This window comes from Tetrao urogallus (genome assembly GCF_951394365.1).
Source record: "Tetrao urogallus genome assembly, chromosome: 3".
Classification (NCBI taxonomy): Eukaryota; Metazoa; Chordata; class Aves; order Galliformes; family Phasianidae; genus Tetrao; species Tetrao urogallus.
The window spans coordinates 81,232,680-81,255,859 of record NC_136815.1 but is presented as its reverse complement, the minus strand read 5'-3'; the positions used below and the strand labels follow the sequence as shown (position 1 = coordinate 81,255,859).

The following is a 23,180-nucleotide window of genomic DNA, read 5'->3' as shown; positions in this document are numbered from 1 at the left end:
ATGTCAGACAAGGTAACACTGACATAATTTTATTACTAATTAATTACTAATTTACTGCCCATGAAGACTGTCCAAACCCAATAACCCCTTTGCAAAAAAAAAAAAAAAAAAAAGAAAAAAGAAAAAAGAAAAAAGAAAAAAGGAGTGGGCAGAGTATGTCCTTAAATATGTACTTACAGTTGTTAATTCCCTTCGTACAGTTTTGAAGATCTTCAATAAATGATTAAAGAAATATTTATTTGCTGCAGCGTTACAGCCAAGCAAGTTGGACATGTCAAGACGTGGATTTGGCTGAAGGTGGCAGCCCTGGGCCAAGTACTGCTTAAATTTTGGAATAAAGTCCTGCTGCTGATCAATAGCAAGGCTTCCAAAAGCAAAACAAGCTTACGTGTCAAGAATCAGGTTTATCCAAGGAGTTCACTGATGACAAATAAGCTTCCACCTCTTAAAATAAAAGTAACGATATGCAAAAGCTGTGGTAAACTCCTTTCTTTCTGGTCAACAGTGTTCATTCACAGTGACATTTAGCCAAGGCTGACAATTTCCTCTCTTCATGGAAAGCATACACAAAATTGATAAGAAGTACAGCAGCAGGAAAGCTGCCTTTGTTATAAATTCAGGATATCACACACAATTTGAAGGCCAAGACTACACAACTGTTTTTAAAACTGCAACTGTATGCAAACCGCTGACATAAAGATCTCATCAGGGCCTTACTGAAGGCCCAGGACCTACTCATTTCCTCACTAAAGCCATGACCATCTCCTGCCCATACCAGGGAAAAAATGAATTAAAAAAAGGGAGGGAGCCGTTTCTTAAGATTGTAAACACCAATGTTACTTTCTGATGTGGAAGGAAAAGAAGTGTATATGTGCCACAAAAAGGTCTTTCCAGCTCTTCCTACCGATAGGTCAAATATGGCTGCCCTCACAATTTATAACCCTAGGAAACAAAACACCAACCTGAGCTCACACCCAGAACCAAACATCAGCGCTGCCGAACACCCAGCAGTGCCCAAAGGGTTCATCTCCCACAGTTCTCATACAAAGCCTTCCTTCGTTTTTCAATTTAAGGCTCATTAAAGGTAAGTAGTGCAAAAGGAATGCTAAGAACCCTCAAAAAAGGGAAAAAGAATGCAAACTTTTTATGCTGGTGTATAAAAAAAAACTGTATGCCCACAAACTGAACAGTAGATGTAGGCCTCCTATGATGAAATCCTGGAAAAGATGCAGGTAAGAGTGATCACAAACATATGGATCAGCTCCTACACAGGAGGTGCCTGTATGATAGCATCCTTTGGCCTGGGAAGAAATAACTAGCAAGAGTTACAAATCGCGAGTGGCATAAGCAGGGGAAAGAAATTATTACCCACGTCTCTTCTCATTGTAACTGGTAGATCACAAGGTCAAAAGAAGATGCTGTAGGTTTCCTGGGACTCAGAATAGCACTTAACAAATTAATGGAAGCAATAAAAACAAAGGTATTGTTTTCACCTCAGGAAGCTGAGAGCTGCGAGTGTGTATCAGAACATCCGTGTCCTATTTCACTCTTTAAGCATCTGCCTGTGATACCATACAAGACAGCATACCAGGACATGTCCAACTTAGGTTTGATCTGATATGCCATCCTGGGGTTATTTCCCTGAAGAACATCAGAAATTCAGAAACATAGGAAGAGAGCCTTACTAAAAATTATGGAATTATCCTGTCTCTTTTTCTTTTTGTTTTTTTCTTCAATTGGGAGATTTTTTGTTTCTTGGTTTGTAAGGTAAAATTGAGTTGTCAAATGTTCATGTTTCTGTCCCAAGCTAACATACTCTGCAACAGCGAGCACCAAGAACATTGCCATTGATTTCAATCAGCAAAGAACCACACCCTAACTGCTTCCAATTTCACAGGTACCTTTTTTCCTTCCACATCAGAAACACTGGTGTTTACAATCTTAAGAAACAGCTCCCTCCCTTTTTTTAATTCAAGCAACACCATGACCACAGCCTCTGAGTAAGCAGCATCCTGTATTCAAAAGTTTTAATCGTGTAATTCCACACAGATCTGGGAACTTCAGCACCCACCAATGAACACAATATTTGTGAATCCTGAATGGTAAACTCCTGCAGCACAGAAATAAATACCTTATGTGATGTTAACTGATATTCATTTCCTCATCTCCTCTTCACAAACCAAAAACTGAGAGTACTTGCTACTATACTGTGAAGTTTCTGTGTTTTTCTGCTGTTATCCAGAATAAAAATAACTTTGCTTTATATTAAAAAGTGTCTACAACATTCCTATCAAAGCCACATATGTAGGCACAGTTTAAGATGAAAAAAGAGCACATAAAAATGAAAAAATTACACAGTAAGTTAGATTTTATACATATCAAATACCAGATTACAATAGTGATCCCCCATGTTCATATTACCATATAACTGTTCAACTTTAGCACTGTCAGCCTTAGGGGAACATTAACATCAATCCCTACAATTCCATGCATCTTTGCAGTAAGTGCCTATTTTTTCAACAACACTATAAAACAGTCACAGGGTGCATGTGCTGCTACTTCTTTTAAGAATAGTAAATATCACCGTTAGAAATAGTAAATATCTCCATGTTCCCATTTGGCAAGAGGAGGCTTCCCTTACAGCAAACAAGATTATTTAGTAGCTGAATTGGCTTTACTGCAAATGCTAGTTATGCTGCCTAGCAGATTTTATTTGCCAGCGCACACAGTAAGGCAACTGAACCTTTACTCACTGTTAACACAAACTCAGGATGGTTTAGATGAACAGACCATCCCCACTATGCAGTGAACAACTAAGAAAGAGGCTTGCTACCCCTCACTGGGCAAATCCTAAATTCACTTAAAAAATTAGAAATATTAGTGAAACTTCAAAGTGGTGTAAAACACTGTGGAAGTTGCATATGACGTATGGTCAGGTTGTGGTTGGACTTGGTGGTCTTTAAGGTCTTCTCCAACCTGAGCAATACTACCACCAAAAAAAGGGCTACTTTGCTTTGCTGCCTCTCATATTTTGGTTCTTTATCACATCTACACTGTGCAGATCTATGTAGAAACTAGAAATGTAGTGTGTTAAGAAGCATACAGAGGGAGAAAAAAAAAAAAAGAGAAGCCTACAGAGTACCTTCACAGACCTCAAAAGGAAAGAGTACAGCAGGTCAACAGGTAAGGCAGAGTACTTGCAATACATTTAAACAGATTCACCAGTTTTTCCTTATCACAAATTCATTTCTATTTACATGTACTAAATGTCTTTATCACATTCTATTTAAAAGTAGCTAAAAGCAAACAAAGGTTCCTTCATACACTTACTAAAGCATCAGAAAATTTAACAAAGTACTATTATTTTCTGAAAATAACAAATTTAGCACCAACTCCATAGAGGCATTAGAGCAAGAATGGAATTCTACAATTAACACTAAAAATCTGACTAACAATCTGTCAATATCATCAAGATTTGCAGCATGGGGAGGGTAAGGGTCACCCCAAAGAACTACAGAGAAGATGAGGCAGGGAGATGTCACTGCAATAGGACTTTTGGTCAGCATAAAGAAACAGCTCCTCATGGTCCAACATCCCAGCCCCGACGCAGGACTTTGTCTTGTAATCCAACCACAAAGCTTCATCAGTCCTTTGTTATCATAGGTACCCAACTGAGACAGGGGAGGTTTAGTTAGATATTAGAAGGAAGTTTTTCACACACAGCGTGATGACACACTGGAACAGGTTGCCCAAGGAGGCTGTGGATGCCCCATCCCTGGAGGCATTCAAGGCCAGGCTGGATGTGGCTCTGGGCAGCCTGGTCTGCTGGTTGGCAATCCTGCATCTAGCAGGGGGTTGAAACTAGATGATCATTGTGGTCCTTTTCAACCCAGGCCATTCTATGATTCTGTGATCTAAGAAACAGAACAAAACTGGGAAATAAACAAGTAAACCAACTGTGCTGGCTGTTTAAATTACAGCCATCATCGATCAACAGGCACATGCACTTCTGCTCTGACTGATTGTTTCTGATTGCCTTACAAACCACTCTTATATCCACAAGCAGTAACAAAAAAAAAAAAAAAAAAGGGAAGTGAGGATTTTGAAGGCAAAAGCTATCTTCCTTTCCCTTATAAAAATATTTTCTCTTGGAATGAAAAGTCATGCTTGCTAGCAAATATATTACAGAAACGTATTTGAACAGTACATCAAGGAAAAAAACCATAAAACAAAAATCTTGAATGCCAAGATATGAAAAATATTATGGATGACATAAAAAAAATTAAGATTTCTGCAAAATCATCAGTTTATTTGCCAGTTTTTTATCACCAAGCTGTGCAGTACACCATAAAAAGATCTTTCTGTATTTACCTGGTGAACTGGCACACCACTGAAATATTCCTTCAGCACAAGGCTAGCCATCCAAAAATGAGTAATGTTTCTTTCATTCAGCCCCACGGAGGTGTTTTCCAGTGGAGTCCTTGAAGAGACTGAGATGCGAACAGGCAATCTGCAATGCCTGTCCTGGGCATCTGACAAAGGAGACATACAGAGCAGCAAGGCGTAGGCACCAGCATTTAGTCCCTCATAAAGGGAAATACATCTGTAGCATGAGCCACAGCACTGAGGACAGATGTTAGACAACGTGATACTTACCTGAGGTAAAGGAAGTTTGTTATTAGTGAACAATCTGTAGGAGAAGAAAACACTAGTGTTCCTCCATAAATAGATTACAGACTTACGTTACGTACTCCTGAGTAGCCCACCCTGCTTTCCTTTGTAAATATCCATTTATTCATCATAATGCTGCTTCTTATACAGGTGAACAGGCAGTATTTGGAATAAATGCTGCAAAGACAGAACTGTTTGGAAGCCACAGGCCTCCTTCCCAAGTTTGATATATCTCTTATTCCTTGTTGATCTGCACTGGTTCGAAACTGAAAGCTTTAAAATTAAAACTTTGGTCTTTCAAAGGCTTGAAGGCATGAGACCAAAGTAATAGTTAATACCCACTGATTGTGGAAGCTGGAAGTGCTAGGGATGTTCCAAACATAGCAGATAAGAAACTGTTCAAGCGTAAGACGGTTTTGAAGAACACCACAGTCCTGATAGCAAAAAAAGATGAAGGAGATAGGAAAGAATTTTCACCTTCCTCGTTTTCCACAGAAAATCCTCTTTCTGGATTTCTGCTTTTGGGCAAAGGCAACTTGCTGCCACAGCACACACACTCAAAAACCTACAAGTTAATAAGAGCAAACTTAGCTTCACCATAAGCAGGTGCAACTTAGCATGCCAGGAACCTACTGGGGTTTCAAACTGTTGTAAAAAAAGATAAAAGAAAAGAATGTTCCATGCAGCAGAAGACAAGGAAGACTTACACAATGGAAAATGTGAACTATCTTGTCCACATTGTCACTCTAAAACAAATTAGCTGTTAGCCAATACAAGTTATGACCACACTTCTTCCTCACTTTCAGCAAACAGATATCAGTGCTTCAATAAATGAGATTGATATGCATTAGACTCAGCTTTAGTAGCTGCCTATTTTCACAGAGTTACCAGAGGGAGTAGAAAAACAGAAGTGTAGTGGCAGAAAGTGCAACTCCTTTGAAAAATATCTTGCTAATAAAGGAACCTTTCCTTTTTCTGCTGCTGTTTCAATTAATAATACAGTCATTCAAAAGCTACAGTTGAGTTATTAAATTCATGTTTTCTTGGACAACTAGAATTATGATTAATATTTAGGAGAGTTTTGGTGCAGGAGACTAATTTTCAAGGCCATAATTCGGGGGGGGAAAAACTGCTGAGGCACATTAAATTGAAAACACTGCCTGCTGTAGAAACCTGCCTGCTGGCATTTCATGCACATTCATTCACATCCAAACATGTCCAAACACATTCAGTGGTGGTTTAGAGGCCACAGTTTAGCTCTCCACCCATACATCAAGGGAACCTAAACATAAGAAGGGAGCAACATAAAAGCTTTAAAATAAGAAAGCCTGGCCATTAGCATACTACATCTGATCAAAATAATATTACACAGTAGCCTTCCACTTCTGAAGCTGATCAGAACCTCTATTGTGTTTACCACCTCATGAACCTGAGAAAGATCATTAGCTTAAGGCATTAACACAATGGGGAGAAACTCTAGAGGTGGATTCATCTTTTTTAAAGGAAGATGATCGCATTAAATATATGCAAACTGATGAATATAAGCAGTGCCAAATAACTGGGGCGTTTATTGTTACTGTACTTGGACCAAGAGAAAGAATTCAGGACACGTTAAAATACAATAGATCTGCAAATTAACTGCAACAAAATCAAGGGAGTATACCATGACTATCTGAAAGTATGCTTGTAAGAATTACACAGATCATATTCCAGAATGCTCCCACACTCAATAAATAGTACTGAAAGACACTGAATGACAGATGCCCGAGTGCTGCCCTGTGCAGGACTACTGTCTGTCAGTCAGTAAAAAAACAAGTATGTTAGATTTTCACTGTGAAAATAATCAGAAAAACTTGTCAGTTTCCCCTCTCTTTCCTTTGTACTCATATATAAGTTTCAGAAAGCAAATCATCAGGTGACATTTCTTTGTAATAATTCCAATTAAAATAAATGATGCTGCTCTTACAGCAGTTTACAACCACTGCATTAGTAATGAATCTGAGGATAAAAAAATGAAAACTAAAAAGCACCCTACCTTTACCCAGCAACCAAATAGCAATATGAAAGAAGTCACTTTTCTCTTTCTACACATTAGAGATACAGGAGCACTCTCATATTCTAAATACTAGGGGATGTTATTTGATTATAAAACTAAAATCTTCACTGTGCATACACATGACTCCCCTTGGAAGAAGGAAAAATGCACACCCCAATTCATCAGTTTCTCTTTTAAAGCCAAGATCCATCTGTCTCCTTCTTGCACAAAGCAAAAGCCAAGCTCTCTGTTTGCAGGCTCGGGCTCACGCACTCAGAGGTAATGCTCAAATCACAGCATGCAAGCTCTGCGTTCCACCTGAGGACTATTTGTGGCAGCTGCTAACAGAGATGCCTGCACTCACCGGGAGAGAAGGGGGCATTTCAGGCTGTGAAACTGATTGCACTGGAAGTGTTTGCTAATAGAGATGTCAAGAAATTAAAGGAGTTTCAGTACCTGAGTTAACCAGCTGTTGTTCCATGACGCCACAGCCCAGGACCTCCAGCCATTCTCCTTGGAAGTTGATCTCCATCTCAAAGGAAGGGTGAGTAAATGGGAAGTAGCAGTCTACCCATCTGACTTGCAGTCCTGTAGCAGGTTTAAAAAAAATAAAAGGTGTATGCATAAAAGGCCATCCCTCCAATTACCCGTAAAACTCACGCTTCAACTAATGACACCAATTACAGCAATCCAGAGAAAAAAATTAGCAAACAAACGAATTTACAACACTTGTGCAAGGTGATAAAACTTGTGGGGAAAAAAATGACCACGTCTTTCCTAATATGAAAAACACTTTGTGCAATTCAAGCATCCTTTGAAACCAAATCAATCATTTGTCAAACTCTGGCAACCACCTGGCATAGAATGAAAATGAGCCAAAATCTTTGGAAAGTCAGTGATTTTGTTGTTCTCTGTACCAGCATGTAATTTTTTCTGTGAGGAGAAGGTGCTCAAGTCTTACATTGGCGAGGCAAGAAATTTTTTTCATCAGACACTACTTAAAATACATAGTTATTCTTTCTGCATATGTTTAAATACGAAAATTAAAAACAGATCAATGCACAGACACACATTTACAGTATTATTAAGGTATGCTCTATGCAAACACAGGCAGAGAACTCCAGACCTGAGGAGATCCCAGGAGCCTTAAACTTGGTGAAGTGCAGGAGCTCCCCATACATCTGAAGTCCCACTGAGCAGGGATGAGAATCACCTGATATCGCAGAGCAGTGGAGCCAGAAAAGGGCAATTCTGCCAAACACAGGGCTGTTGTCAAAGCTCTTATTATAACTGATGGGTTTTAGTTCTTATAATCGTTTATGGAGCATTCTTACCCTGAACAATTTTCTTTAGCCATTAAGTACAAGGAAAAACAGATCTCAGAAACAAGAGACAAAAAACTGGAAGATAACTGAACTGCTCATTTTCCAGGTAATGCCTTAACCCCAAGATCATCCCTCTCTTCAATTAAGCCAAATCCCAATCAGTGTAAGAGTTGTTGACAATTATACAGGCCACTCTTTAAAACAAGGGGCAGAGACGAGGTTCTTCGGGTGAAAGCAAATATTAGCACCACAGTTTGGTCTGAGGGGCTTTTTTTGGATCTGTTTCATATAAGGAACTTAAAACGTGCAATTGCATGATTTACTTAGAGAATTTTTCCAAATTAAAACATGTGCTGTAGCCTCAAGAATTAGATTTTCTTTGATCATTTCCAAAATGGTAAATTGGTCTACAGAAACAGTTACAAGAAAAGCAGGTATGTGCAGCCTAAAGTGACAGTCACAAAGTGTTTTTCTAGAGGTAATGAACTTCCAAATGGAGAGGCAGAACACATTTGGAAGAATAAATACAGTAAGACTTCCAAATTTTCTTTCCTGTCCTAAAAAACAACATCAGGATTCAGATTTATTTGAATCTTCTTTGATAATTTTACACGCAGAATTCAGAAAATTGAAAATATTAGCAATTGTACCATTCATAATTGCACTGTGACTTACAGCCACCACTTCACTGCTTTTTATGTCCGTGTAACAATGAAAACGTTGCACAGATGTAAACTGAAGCATATACAACCATATCATACATGGAAAACATGTTTTAAACTTTCCTAACTTTATACAAATGCTTGTAACCCTGGGACTGTAGAAGCCATCATTCACTGTAAAGCACCGGACACAAAATATTTCCATTTAATTCGCAAAATTTGCAACTGCAGCAAGAATTACATTGAATATTTAAATAGTTTGATATTCAGAAACAGCATTCGGAGTGCAGTTTTTTTTTTTTAAATCTAATTACTTCAAAATGAAGCTCAGGAGAAAAAAAAAAAAAGCATTTCTCTGCTCTTTATTTTTAATTAAAATTAATTTTAAACAAAAGTTTATTTTGAGTATTAAGGCAGATAAGTACTTTTCTTAAGGGACATTTGTTTTCAATGTAAGTAAGCAAAAAAGAAAAAACAAACTGAATATGGCAAAACAAATTCAAAGGAACAAACAGCTCTCACCTTCATTTTGCTCTCTAAATTAACAGTGAAGCCCCATATGATACAATAATTTTATCCATATATTAGCCAGGACAGCTGGTAATACCTCCTTTTTTTTTTTTTTTTTTTTTTTTCCTACAGTCTTCTTTGAGAGTCCTGGCTCTGGAAGACTTTCCTGAAGAGCAGAGGGCTCACCACTAACACTGAGCCTCTCCACAGAGCATCACAGAATAAATGGTTACATTTATTATTTAGACACAAAATATTGCCTTGCTGTTCAACATATTCCCAAGGAATACAGGACATTGCTTGCACTCAGCAAATTAAAACACTAAAAGCTTATAAAGGATTACAAAGATTAGGCTTTCTGTAGTACTAGATAATTTACTTGATAAGCCCTGATTTATTTCTTCATATAAAGATAATGGCTATCTTAGAAAAAATGATCTTTAGTAAACATTTTAGGAGGCCAGGAGATGCATATCTGACTTACAAACCCAGAGGGATATTTAAACAGGTACAATACGGAATCTAACCAGATTCCAATCACTAGATAAATACTCATCAGTTTAATCAGTTCAAAGATAGACCTACATTAACTTAGTTCACAGCCCCACGCTGTCCATGGGACTCCTTCCAGTGCGCACGTATCTGTTAGCAATCTAAGTGCTGCATCGCCAGTGAGGAAGGAAAAAATGAATAGTTACTGTAATTGATGAGTAGTAAGTAAAAAATTAGTCCTGGCTTGCACTTACAACTAATGGTTATTATTAAACTAAGAAAGTATCTGTTAGTGCTAGCCTAATTGAGTCTCCTAGTGAAAAAGTCTTAACCAAAGGCACTAAAAAAGAGAACAACCAACCCACAAAAGCAGGGTATTGCCACTGCATAGTGTAATATTTTCCCATAGCAAAGAGGAGCTGGCTGCTCACAAACTTATGTTAGCTCATGTTTTTCAAAAGTCATCAGCCAGACCATTACGTCATCAATAATTTCTTTTCACAACTCTTTGCATTCACAGATGTCAATGCAAGCTACAGAGATATCAGTGCAACAGAGTGCAAGAGACGAGCAGAGCATTAGACTTAAATGACATTTGGTGGCTGCTTCGTGAGAGCTAAAAATGACAGAACTGTTCATCAAAATATGACATTACTTATCCATTCAACCTTCTGTTACAGATACCTAGGAATTTGTTACATAAAGAAGAAAATAATAAACCACAGGAGAAAGAAAACTTCAGTGAGGAAAATCTAATAAAATACTACAAGACGATTTCAACATGTTTAGGGTCTATATGTTGGTTGAACACCCAGAAATCAGTATGATCAACTTTGAACTCAAATCACTTCACAACTGAACTTGGCCAGGCAACTGACCTTCACTACAGAAGGATCTGCTCTCCACAACCTCCACTTCTCAATTTGCCTTATCCCACCCAGCAGGATAAAAGCAACACTCATAAAGGCTGTTCTTTTCACAGAAATTGGATGGACATCTGAGAACCACTTATCAACTCCCTGGATTATTTTTGTTTGTTTCTTTGTTTAAATTTTAATGGGGATTTGCTCTCTCCTTATGACCGAACAATTTCTTGGAAACACAGAAACTTCCCTAATATGATAAAAATGAGAGCAACAGCTTGCTAGTTACACTTGTTCATTCCAATACACATGGAATTCACAGCAAACACTGAAAAGAATACCAAACTGCTAAAGAGCAAAAGTTTAAGCAAAAACAGCAAGAGAACTGGTTTGGAAATGGGTACTCAAAAACTAGTATACTTGAGGAATATAATAAGACACACCTTTAGTTAATAATTGGAACGGAACCTGGACCTTACTGCCTATAAATAAGGGAGGCTTATTTGGAGACACCATTGTCAAAAGCAGCCTTGACTACAGTGACAGTAAAATCACAAACTTTAAGATCTTAATGGTCAAGAAGAGATCAAGGAGCAAAAAAAGAATATAAAAATAAAAAATAAAAAAAGATGGTGAAATATTAAAACAGCTTGGTTAAACAGTAAGGTATATAGCGCATCCAAATGCAAAGAAGTAGTATATGAGAGATGGAAAAGAGAAGAGACTTCCAGAAAAGGTAAACCAATATTGCCTGGGAACACACAGATGCTGCTAGGAAGGCAAAAGCCCATCTGGAGCTCCAACTGGCTTGGGATGTCAAGAATAACAAGGAAGCATCTGTATTTCAGTCAATAACAAACAGAAATACAAGAAGAAAAGGCTGTGATACTCTACACTTTTTACTTTGGTCTTCACAGGTAAAGTTAGCCTCCAAACCTCTACACCAAGAAGCAGTTACAAAGAAACTGAAAAACTAAGGGGGTAGAGATAGGGCCCAGTCACACAAATTAAACATATATATGTTAATGGGACATTATGGGATGTATCAGAGAGCGATGAGGCAAAATTAAAAATATTCTGTAAAGTAAAAAAATGAAAATTTAAAGACAGCTATCAAAAGATAACTTTAATTATGTGTGTCTCAGGCCACTTGCACTGAACCTATCTTGTATGTCTTGTGCCTAGCATGAAGCTTGCTTCTTTGAGTATTACTGTCCTGTTCTTATTGATGGCTCAGAAAATCAAGAAAGTGAAGGAGAGAGAGCTTCACATGTACACAGATGAGGGGAAAAAAGAGACATAATCATATTTCAATCACTATCTATATGTCTTGCTTTTGTGTCTGCAGAAAACTATTGTGTGCATGAAGGCACCTACTTTCAGACTCTAAATCCACAATCATTTGTTTTTAATGTATTTCTAGCTATTATGTGGATGGTAGACAAATAAGTAATAACCAACAGACATAATGCTTAAAGTGCAGCATCTGTCAACAGCCAGAGCAGGATATCACTACAGTTTCAGATATCACTAATAAAACCTAAAAATTGCCACTTCAACAACATCTTCAGCATCTGAGGTTCATCTGAAAATACAGTTCTTCCTATTACTCACTTTAATCCTAATTTTGGTATGCATCAAAAGGCTGCTGCTAAGCAAAATATAACTACAAGGAAAACTGATCTTGGGAACCTAAAACAATTATGTGCAGGTGGGATTAAACAAAACTGGTAGAAGTCTCCCTTGCTGTAAGCTATACTTTAGGATATCAGAAGAATATTCAAAGAGTCATAGACAAGACTTGCTACCATCATCAATCTACTCTTGGAACTACTGCTCTAAATTCAGTGGGCATCTTAAAAGAGCTTTGAAAGCAGCCAGCGTTCTCCATGCATTCTAATACTATTCACTATTTCTTCAACAGAAAAATGAATCAGTTTAGAAGAGCAGCCTCTTTGCCAGGAAATAGCATTTGGGCAGCAATTTTAACTCATGCCATTCATAAATTCAGCAGCTACTGAAACCAAAAGCAGGTATTTCTGAGGAGAGGATATTTCATTCTTACACCCTGAAATTCATTACCCTTCCTCAGTCTATGCTTAGTACCGAACAATTATTTTTCAGCTGACAGCATTTCCATAACAAGGCAGCACGTACACATACATATGTCTCCTGTCAAGCTCCTTGCTGTCACGTGAGAGCTTGTAGATGGATCAGTTGTGTCCCTACCTGTTCTCACACTCGTTATGTTCTTGACTCACTGGCATAAGCAAAACTAACTAACTAAAACCTCTTCACTAACACTTGGCTCACAGTTTTGTGTGTGTCAGTCTTTAGGAAAGCTAAGAGATGGGTATGCATGGTCTGTTGGGCTGTGTTCAGTAGTTTTATAAGTTACACGTATAAAAGTACTGAAGTCCATGTAAAATACAGACTACAGCTGAAAGGCCAATCGATATCCAGATACTCAGACATTAAAACACTCATTGATGAAACTCTGATAAAACGTTAGATGAAAACATAAATATGAATGAAGCCTCATAAAATTACTACTGTGCTATCATTAAGACACATGGCTGTTTCAGAATGTCAACATCACCCCTAGGTCTCTTGTTTTCATTATACAGCAAAATCTCTATGGAAAGTATGGCCGTCTATAGATATCAGAAGAGCAGGAAAAAAAGTGCAAAGAACCTACCATCACCAAAGATGTGAGTCATGAGCTTTGTGAGCACTTGTTTCAGATTGAACTCCACCAGCCTCACTGCCTCCATGGTGTGACATTCTTGTTTGTGCGCAGTGCGATGCCCTTGCTCAAACAACTGGAAACTTTCACCATCTTTAATACTGGAGAATAACTAGAAAAAAACACAATAGAGTTTGGCATCAATGACCTCTCAAAACAAAAAGAGAAAATGAAGTTTTACTGATTTAAGGGGAATCTTACCTGCCAAGCCTGCACCATGGAAAACAAATGTAAAGAATGATTTTACACAAACTCTGTTCACTAAACACTCTGACACATAATTATCACAGGAACAGAAATATTCAAGTAAGATTTCTTTTATTGCAAGAATATGATTAGCTACAGAAAAAAAATAATTGATAAAGGAAATAGAAAAGTTATCATGCAAAACAAAGCATACTGTATAGTATATGTTAAATTTAACCCAGCAACTACAATATGCAATGGCATTAATCAGAACTTCCAACGTTTTTAAAAATTAAATTACTGACCTAAAATAAATACTTCCCTTCCTTTCAATCCCCCCCCCCCCCCCCAAAAAATCGTCTTTTATAGAAGTTGTAATCAAACTAACTTCCAAAAACATATTTATAGTTTAATGGGACCAGAAGCTGCCAATATTTGATTACCCTTCAGTACAGTTTATTTGTAGAAGGACTACCATCTTCCTGCATTTTCCCACATACGGCACCTGTCATGCAGGAATTTTGCTGACAGGGAACTGAAGGATTCGTGGTTTTGCTCTGAGGTTTCCAAATTACAAAGCACATGGGCAGGTGATCCTCCTTATTGGAGATGGACCAACTTGTCCTTCATGCAGAGGCTGCTCCCCACTACATCTGCTGCAAGATGAAGACTTCTGATTTCCTGTACAACTTCATACATTTCTGTACAGGAAGTCCCAGCCAGATACACACTGGTCATTCTAAATGCTCTCAAAGAGACCAGTAAAACACTCTCACTAAGTCACATCCTCAGACATTCTGTGTCTCATTGAGACAAGCAGACAGTTCTACATAGCAGAGGATTTTGTTGGAAATCCTTACAGCTACATAGCTCTTAATTCTGGAGAGTAGGGAAATCTAATTGTGAAAGTGCTTCCAGTGTCCTTTTCTACCCCTCCTCATCCACCTTCCACATTAAATCTATCACACATAGAAAGGAAAAAAAAATAACACAGAATACACATATTGATATTTTCTGCACATTGCACCTGCAAGCATAACTAGCTCTTATTCAAGAGTTGCCATGAACTGCATCTTAACAATCCATGGATGTGCACAGAAGTTTTAGTTGCAGCTTGACTTCTTCAGTGCATGAAATGCTTATAAAAAGTACAAACGAACCTCTAGTAGTTTACAAATGCTGGCCGCAATTAAATGACTAATTTACAGTACATTTTACACACACAACGCATGCAGAAGGAGCTTGAGCACAGTACAGAAACTAGCAGCCAAATGGATACAGGGATTAAAAAAAAAAAAAATAAACACAACCCATCAGCAGCATTTAGTTTTGTACTGCTAGTCAGGAGAATCGACTGGCAGATTGAGAAAACACTTTCAATTTAATCTCCTTAGCGCACTGCAGAAAAATGCAAATTATGAAGCAAACAGAGAAATACATACTGAAACAATTAGTCACCAGTCTAACAATAATGTCTTTACTAATCAAAAGGCCACAGCCTGACAAAACTAGGCATTAGGCTGTTAAATGGAACACTCTATTCAAGTGCTCACCTGAAAGATTAAGGCCTCTTCCTCCATACTGGCACTACTTCTACACAGTCTGGAAGATGCAAATGACACCTACCCTACAATTAAGTTACTATCAGCAAGGCAGACTGACCGTCAACCATCTGGCTTTGAACACCAGAAGTTATTCTCAAAAGTCTGTCATAGCCCCACAAATAAGTAATGGATTTGTCGTAAGCTTCTGTAGTAGCCAATGGAAAGAAACTGGCTCCCTTGTGGCCATTTGGCATGGTCATGTTGGGCTCCTGCTCTGAGCTGCAAACTATAGGCAGCTTTTTTCTTTTTTTCATATGAATTAAAGAGACTATCCTCAATAAACTCTGGAGAACAGAGGAAACTACGGGATGTTAGAAGTTGCAAAGTTAGCTCAATAATTAAATGCTGCATGGAGAGATGTCCTGGCGCATAGATAGGGGCAGGGGTACTTGGGGCACCAGTATCAAACCATGTCGGGTCCCACAGGCTATGGAAGCACAGCCCTTGTGGAGCTGGACACCTATGGGTTGCAGTAACAAAAGGCCACCTTCCAGCCAGGTGCCAGGCCTCACTGCAGCTGTCCATAAAGGCTCTATCAATTCCTCAAGTTGACAGAGTGATATTGAGGAAAGAAAGACACTTTATGGCTGTTTTACTATTTATTCCATTCACAGATATCACTACGTCAAGACACACAGTTTAAACCTGGTAGACCAGTTTCACCGTTATATCACACTCCTATGTTTCTATATGCATAAAGCCAGGAAGGTCAAAGTTTAAACAAATGATTATGTACAACTGCTCCTTTTGGATGGCAGTTCTTCCCAAGTTTTCCACAAATGGAAAAAAAAATCTATTAATATTGGGGGGAAAAAGAAAGGCACATTGAAGATTTCACTACTTCACATACATTTATTCCACAGGAAATACAGTATTCTACTGAATTCAATATGATCAGTTAATATCACTACCAGAAGAGAACTTTCATGTAAACATCCAGTAAGTACCTATGTTTCTTTCTGTCTATTGCAAGGACAAGTTCTTTCTTGCTCAAAAAATGAGTATTGTGTCTTCATGCAGAAGTAAAAAAAAAAAAAAAAAAAAAAAAGAGAAAAAAAAATAGTTAGCAGTATAATAGATATAGGATAATAATAGCATAGAATAATAACAGTTACCAGTAGTTTATCACCATATCTGACTGATGCTGCATTACAAAGAAGGCAGCACAAAAGAATCAAAGTGACCTTACCATCTGGCATGAACTTTGTTCTTACTCACGCCAGGACAGCTCATAATAAGAATAAAATAAAATTTAGTAACATGTAGAGCCTGGAACAAAGAAAAATGAAGCTATGCTCCTTTGTAAGTACTTTACTGTATTTCTCAGCATGGCATGGAGTACAGAAGTCACACGTATGATTTCAACAAAGACCCAAAGACCCAAAGCATTTCTCCAGTCACTCAGCAGCCTTCAAATCTCACACCACTTCACTATCTGTACATTTAGGGTTCAGGAAAAGAATAATTTCCTCCTTACAGGAAGCTGGCACTTACATTAGGTTTCAGATCCAGAAGGTTGGTGACTACACTTTGGCTTTAAACAATGAAGTTGTTTATTACTCCTACCAGCCATGCATGCTCCAGTATTAAGATAATGAATGCATCATGCTCACATACTTACCTCTATGAACAAAGCTGCATTGATGACATGAGGATCTGCATGTGGCAACAGTCCTCCTTGCCAAACCTAATAAAATATGACTCTCTGGTCCTGATGAATATCTCTACAAATAAGCAAATGGCTGCACTCTAAATCCACTTCAGAATAGCAAACCATTACCACAACATCTTTAATGTGCTGTAACATTCAGCTGAAGGATTAGGAACGATGAAGATGATGCCATCTGAAGATACTACATCAAAAAGAAAACTTATTGCCAGCTCCAATCAGTCTCCGATACGATGAAATGCATAAATCTGCACCCCAATCCAGATAGATAGCTTCCTGTGTCAAAGAGAGATACAGGCCACAGGTGCACAATAGGATACTCTTTGCAACAAACCAAGCACTGATTTGGGGAGAGAATACTGAAAAATCACTTCGAGCAACAAGCCTGCAGAGCGGCCTCCTTAATTTCAGGATCCTTCAGTTTTCAGTCCTCCAGTTATGTGATATGTTTCAGTGAGACTCCCAGCTCCATAAGCCGATGCATGCAACCCTCCCGAGTACCCACGTCTGGATGTGTTTAAGATATGGGGCCCAGCAACTGCTGGCACACAATACTTGCACCAGGAATTGTCACAAGCATGGATTCATGCAGGGACACACCTTGGAAATGCCCATCCTGACGTGAATTTTGTCACCTATTGAAGAGATGAATGGAACTCCACCTTATAACAGCATCATCTCAAAGAAGCCAGGAAATGTAAAATTCCCTCCGATTCACAAATTCTATTACACAATGGGAAGCAAATGGCCTTCCTCAAAGAGACTAACACACCAACCCAAGTCCCTGCCATGTGGCAATGGTTACCAACTCCTCACACAGTCCTTAGCCCTTGCCAGCTGATTCACTGAGAAGCACTGTCCAAATCTCTATGTACTGGATTGATCCCTGGAACACAGTAAATTTATTTGAATTCCTTTGCGTGTGAGGAGAAAAAAAAAAAAGGGCAGGTTTCATTTGATGAAACGCCACAGCAGAAACGCAGTGTCCAGAGCTGCAGTAACACTACAGAAAAGACAAACCAAAAGATACTGTCATGTCAGTCTTGTCAGTGAAAAGCAAAACCTGGCATGGCAAGCAGTGATTAAATAATGAACTAAACAAACAAACAAGCAAGCAAGCAAATAAAAGACAAAGAAAAAAGACAAAGTACATCTTGTCAAAAGATGTACTTTGATCAGCTATTCACACCTACTCCAAAGCATCTCTCTTTGTGGAGAATATTGTGAGCCTACAACATTGGTAAGCATGTTCCATTTATCATCTTCCGGTTGCAATGATCCTACTTAGCCTAACTTTCCTGGATATTTCTTAATTATAACATTTGTATGTTCACTGATTACACGCGCCTTAACAAAAAATGTTTTTGGAGGAAATAGCAAAATTTCAATAAAGAATAAATATATATCCACACTTCTTTTTCCTAGTTTCCCTACTGATAGTTTTCAGATGCTAGCATGATCAGAGAAACTAATGAGAACATTATTTTCCCATCTGAACAATCTGATATTGGCCTCCATTGGAATGAACTTAGTAAATTAGAATAGCAATTCTTAAGTTTTCACATCTGTTCCCATGAAAATTTATGTATAATTCAATACAGACTATAAAATACCTTATAAAGTCTCTTCCAACGTGTAAACAATACTTGTTCTCAGTTGCATGTTTTGTGGCTGCCATTGGGTTTATATTGGCTCCCTCTGGTGGTGAATATGCGTGAAGTGTAATTTAGTTGAGGTTTTTTCTTCCTTTCCATAAACTGTGTAAGTAAAGAATTGCACCTAAGACCACTGCACAGCACAGAAATCATTTCATTTCAGTTCCATGGAGGAAATTCCAACAAGTCAAATCTGCAGAAGTACCAATATTGTCAATCCAAAGGATTTTTAAAAACAAGTTGTATACCATCAAAGGAGAAAAATCTATGTGCCCTTCCAGAGGATAAATACAGACCTGGCCTTGGTGTTGATTTTCACTTCAATACCAATAAGAGTTATACCAGAAGTTTCAAAGGGCAGAAGTTTTTAACCCAATCCTGACTACAGAACTTGAAAAGAAGAGATGCTTCTACATCTTCCTTATCCTGCCTCAAATTTCAGCTGTTTAGGATGAACTGACCTTTTTTGTCATTCCCAATCTGAGATGAGATGGCAAATTCCTCTCAATTCAAACTCCTCAAAAATCATTCTAGATTTTGAGTTCTTTCACCACTTCTCTCTTTCCCATTCCTCCCCCATTCTGTGGTTGCTTCCATTGATGAAAAAACGAATGATACATGTATGCACATCAAAAGTACAAAGTAGAGCAGTAAACCAACCATAGCACGTAGAATGAAATTCACCTAGGGCTTACAGCTAGGAGCTAGCAGTTTTTTTCCTCTAGCTGCCTATCTTCTTATCCTCAGTACTGTGAAAATTTCCTCACTAGAGACTGCAAGTGTGGTTATGAATGAGAAGACTGAGATCAAGGAAGCAGGTCCTGACATTCACGTGTTTCTGTTCAGTACGTTATAATTCAAACATGAGTATAAATAACTGAATATAAAAATAGAATAATATTTCTCTCATGTAGTGTTACCCGCATTTAATCGTAGTTGGTTTGTTTTCCACTCAGACAGTTCCCTTTAGAATTATTTAAATTTTTGCATTATTTTGAACAGACAACAAGAATATAAAACACAGAACCAGTCTCCAGTGAAATTTCACAATTACACATTCATTTCTTTCCAGAAGGCTCTTGGGATGATGCCTGTAAGAAGTTTTACATATTGCAAAGCTCTACCACTATTCTGTCTGCAACTGGAGCAAAAGGGATGCTTTAGATCATCCTAGAGTTTAGAATTAATGCCTGTTGCCCAACAAACAAAAAATGTACACGTTGTGCTCCATGCCACACTTCTTTTTTTATTCTCAGAAAGTTGGCAGGAAGGACTTCCACTCTTGAGAGACAGACACATTCTCCACTTCTAACACACAGTTAACTTTGAATTCATCAACTACTAACATTCTCCAATAACATCTCAATCATTCTCTTGGGGAAAAAAAAAAAAAGAGGAGAAACAATCTATAATGCAATGAATCAGATAGTTATACATCCTGTATTACTAACTGACTAGGTAATGTCAGTGACTGTTTCTGTAAATTTCTTCCCACTTATTAAATCCTACTATTATTCCTGTTATTAAATTTGTGCAAGAAGCAGAAATATTCTTTCCTGAGGGCCAGAGTTTCTTAAGAAGCACATTGTTTCACAATAATCTCAATAATTATATCAACCATGTCAACATTTGTAGAAATTCCGAGTGTAGATGTTACAATTTTGCAACAGATAGAATCTGGATGTCTGAATTCCTACTGAAGTGAAAAACATAGCATGAACATAAAATATTTAAAACCCAGCATTTTCATATCCATTTTTCCATCATATATATCCTTGCAGGCCTATGAGAAAGAACAGCAAACAAATTTTGGATAAAACTGCAAAATGTCAATTTCCCAGTGACCAAAGAAGTGGTTACAAGCAGTTTTCAATATCATGCAGTGCCCAGGGCATCTCCAGATACAGGCAAGTTTTTCAAGGCGCAAAAGGAAGTGGTGGCATGGGGTGGGAAACACCAGTGAAGACAGCATGAACCTTTCCCACTAGCAAGAAAAGCAGTGCACTGTGATTTCCCTAGTTTTCCTTCAAGCATCCAAACCCATCAGGCCTCCCTGCCAAGCTCCTGTCACCCACTGGCAATCACGTTAAGAACAGTCAACATCTCAGTATTAGAATAAGCTGGTTTTAGCTATATAAATGAGAATTTGGCATTGCTACAAGCATACACAAACTATATGAATCAATTACTGTTTGGAAAACAAACTGGCTTATATACAGCACTCATCAATGATACCACAGAATGCTTAATGACATTCATGCATCTGCAGAACATGAAAGTTGTGCCAATAAAATGCACAAACTTAGAAGTCTTGGACATCTACCTAGCACTCTTTAGCTCATGTCTCTGGACTCCTTTAGTTTACTGTGTATGTACTGCAAACCTATAACTGCTGGCTGCAATAGATGAATTCTTCAAAACAGTTTTAGGATCAAATAAAGGACGGAACAATTCATTACAAAAAAGCAATTCATTTACAGAAGCTTGGAGCTATTAAAAGAAAAAAGAATAAGAATAAAGAAAAAGAATGAAGAATAAAAACTTCATTCTGGATATAGCTACAACAGCTCACATCCACAAGTCCTTCAAGTATTAATACGACAAAGTCTGAGATGAAATGACTTCACTGGAAGGGACTTTTGATAGAACGACAATTGAAATGTGCACATTGTTAGCTGAGCAAGCTTTCTGCTTTCAGATACTGTTTTATTTTGTTAGCTTTCAATAATATCATCCTGGCTTTCCATATTTTTCTGAGGAAGCTCACACAGTTGTTATCAAATTCCACTTTTTCACCTATATTTTTCCCAAATCAGAAGTATTACTACATGACCAATCACTTGATTCTTATCAACTGTGCTGTAACTTGTTTATGTGCATGCACTTTCCTCATAGCAAATACACGATCAGGCAACTTACCCCAAATCTCTTTCAGTTCAACTAAAGAACTCCTACCTCGTGACAGGAGAAGAGCCGAACTCCTTCCATCTGATGAAAGACTGGGTAGTGGGTGCTGTCAATTGTATCACGGCGATAAACATCTCCCACCGCCAGAAAGGCATCTAGACCAGAGTGTATCAAGTCCCACTGGTGAGCCGATGTGTGTGCTCTTAACATGTGACTGCGATTCAAGTAATAGTTATCCTCCTTTCTTCTGCTGACATGGTCCCGTGGGACAAGTAACTTATCAAAATTCTGCTGCACTGTAACCACTGGAGAAAGACCATCATAGACAGAAAAGAGTGGATTCCCACGGCGTCCTGTGTATTGCTTGTAAAAGTGGTCCTTCACCTGCTCCTTGATCAGCCACAAAGGGTGATGCTTTTTGTTATGCAAGTTCTTCCCCACTTTGGAAAGAATCTTCTCTGTGACATTGCTGTAGTCATCCTGAGGGTAAGATTTACCAAACAGTTCCACAGTATTTGAGCAGGGTACGCTGGCAGAAAAATCTGAAGGTACAGCCTGCCTTGAATGGGTGGGAATTCCTCTTACTTTTATTTTTGGTGGTAACGTCGTTTTAGAATACTTGGCTACTCTCATGAATTTCCAGAGCATTGCCATTGCAAACTCTCTTATAACCTAAAAGAGAAGAAAAAAAATCAGAACAAAATTAAAGTTCGTATCTCTAGTCGTTGCAGAAACTGCTAGCACCTCACAGATAAGTGAAATCCGAATGTCTGATTAATATGACGAAGTTCCCATTACAGACTACTGTTTTGACTTTGGAGGAGAAATAACCTTATGATGAAATTTCAGGTAGGATATCTTGTTCATTTATCAGTCTTTTGCACCACTGCATCAGCATTAATGACACTAGACCTAGTCTTAATCTCATTCCAAACACTACAACACTTTACAGATGAGGAAACATTGCATTAAAAAGTTTCTTTTTCATTCTGTTAAAATATTAGGCAATAACAGACTACCGAACATGAGAAGCTCAGAAATGTTGCAACGCTGTTCAGTAGATAGAGACACGCTTATGAAAAAAGCCCTGGCATTAACATATTGTATTGTTTTTATTGCTTACACCACTGTACTGGATGAAGGCTTGATAGTTATCAGGAAGGTCAATGAAATGATATAATACGTGTCTATCTACCAAAGTACCATCTTTCCACATCCACTCTGTTTAGAAACAGGCTCTCTTTACACTTCATGCATAAACAAGAATGGCTTCGCAGTGTTTGAAGAGATAATTCTGTAAACAAAGAGGATCGCAATGCCTTCAGGCACACAAAACGTGTAAGCCCATTCTGAGATGTAAAATCACTTGAAGATCAATAGTTGGGCTTCACAAATATTGGCAGAGATTCCAGTAAAATACTTAAGCATTACAAACTGCTTATTGCAAAATGGGAAAACAGAGGCATTAGAAGTGACAGGGGCAAGGCACCTGCTCCAAACAACAAATTAATCTGTTTCTCAGGGATTCCAGGGCCACAGGTTTCTGGGCCAAAGAATTTCCCGAGAAAGTTTTCTTAAAGAAACAGGGAAAGAAAGGACACAAGAATTGAATAAACAATGATAGTCAAGGGATAGCTTTTCATCTTTACAATAGCATTACAGAACACACAAGCTAAGACTGTTTTTTATGCTCTTAAGCTCCAAAAACATAGATTAGAACGGGAATGTTTTAGAATACACAGCCCGTCAAAATCAGGTAACAGCTCTGTTTATATCTAGTTTCCATTCCTCTGGTCTGTATGATCTCTACAGATTTATTTTCTGAAGCAATTGTAATTCACTACGTCCAAATAAA

The 23,180-nt window shown here is 38.1% G+C and overlaps 1 protein-coding gene across 1 annotated transcript in view; it reads right to left on the bottom strand.

Moving 5' to 3' along the window:
• Positions 1 to 21,979, bottom strand: part of FARS2 (phenylalanyl-tRNA synthetase 2, mitochondrial) — a gene marked incomplete at both ends in the record, with an annotated part of 180,380 nt that extends 158,401 nt beyond the window's left edge. Inside the window, 3 exons of the mRNA XM_079534035.1 lie at positions 7,163 to 7,294; positions 13,257 to 13,416; positions 21,374 to 21,979. Coding sequence (XP_079390161.1) covers positions 7,163 to 7,294; positions 13,257 to 13,416; positions 21,374 to 21,979 — 898 coding nt within the window. The remainder of the gene's footprint in view (positions 1 to 7,162; positions 7,295 to 13,256; positions 13,417 to 21,373) is intronic.
• Positions 21,980 to 23,180: the final 1,201 nt, after the last annotated feature.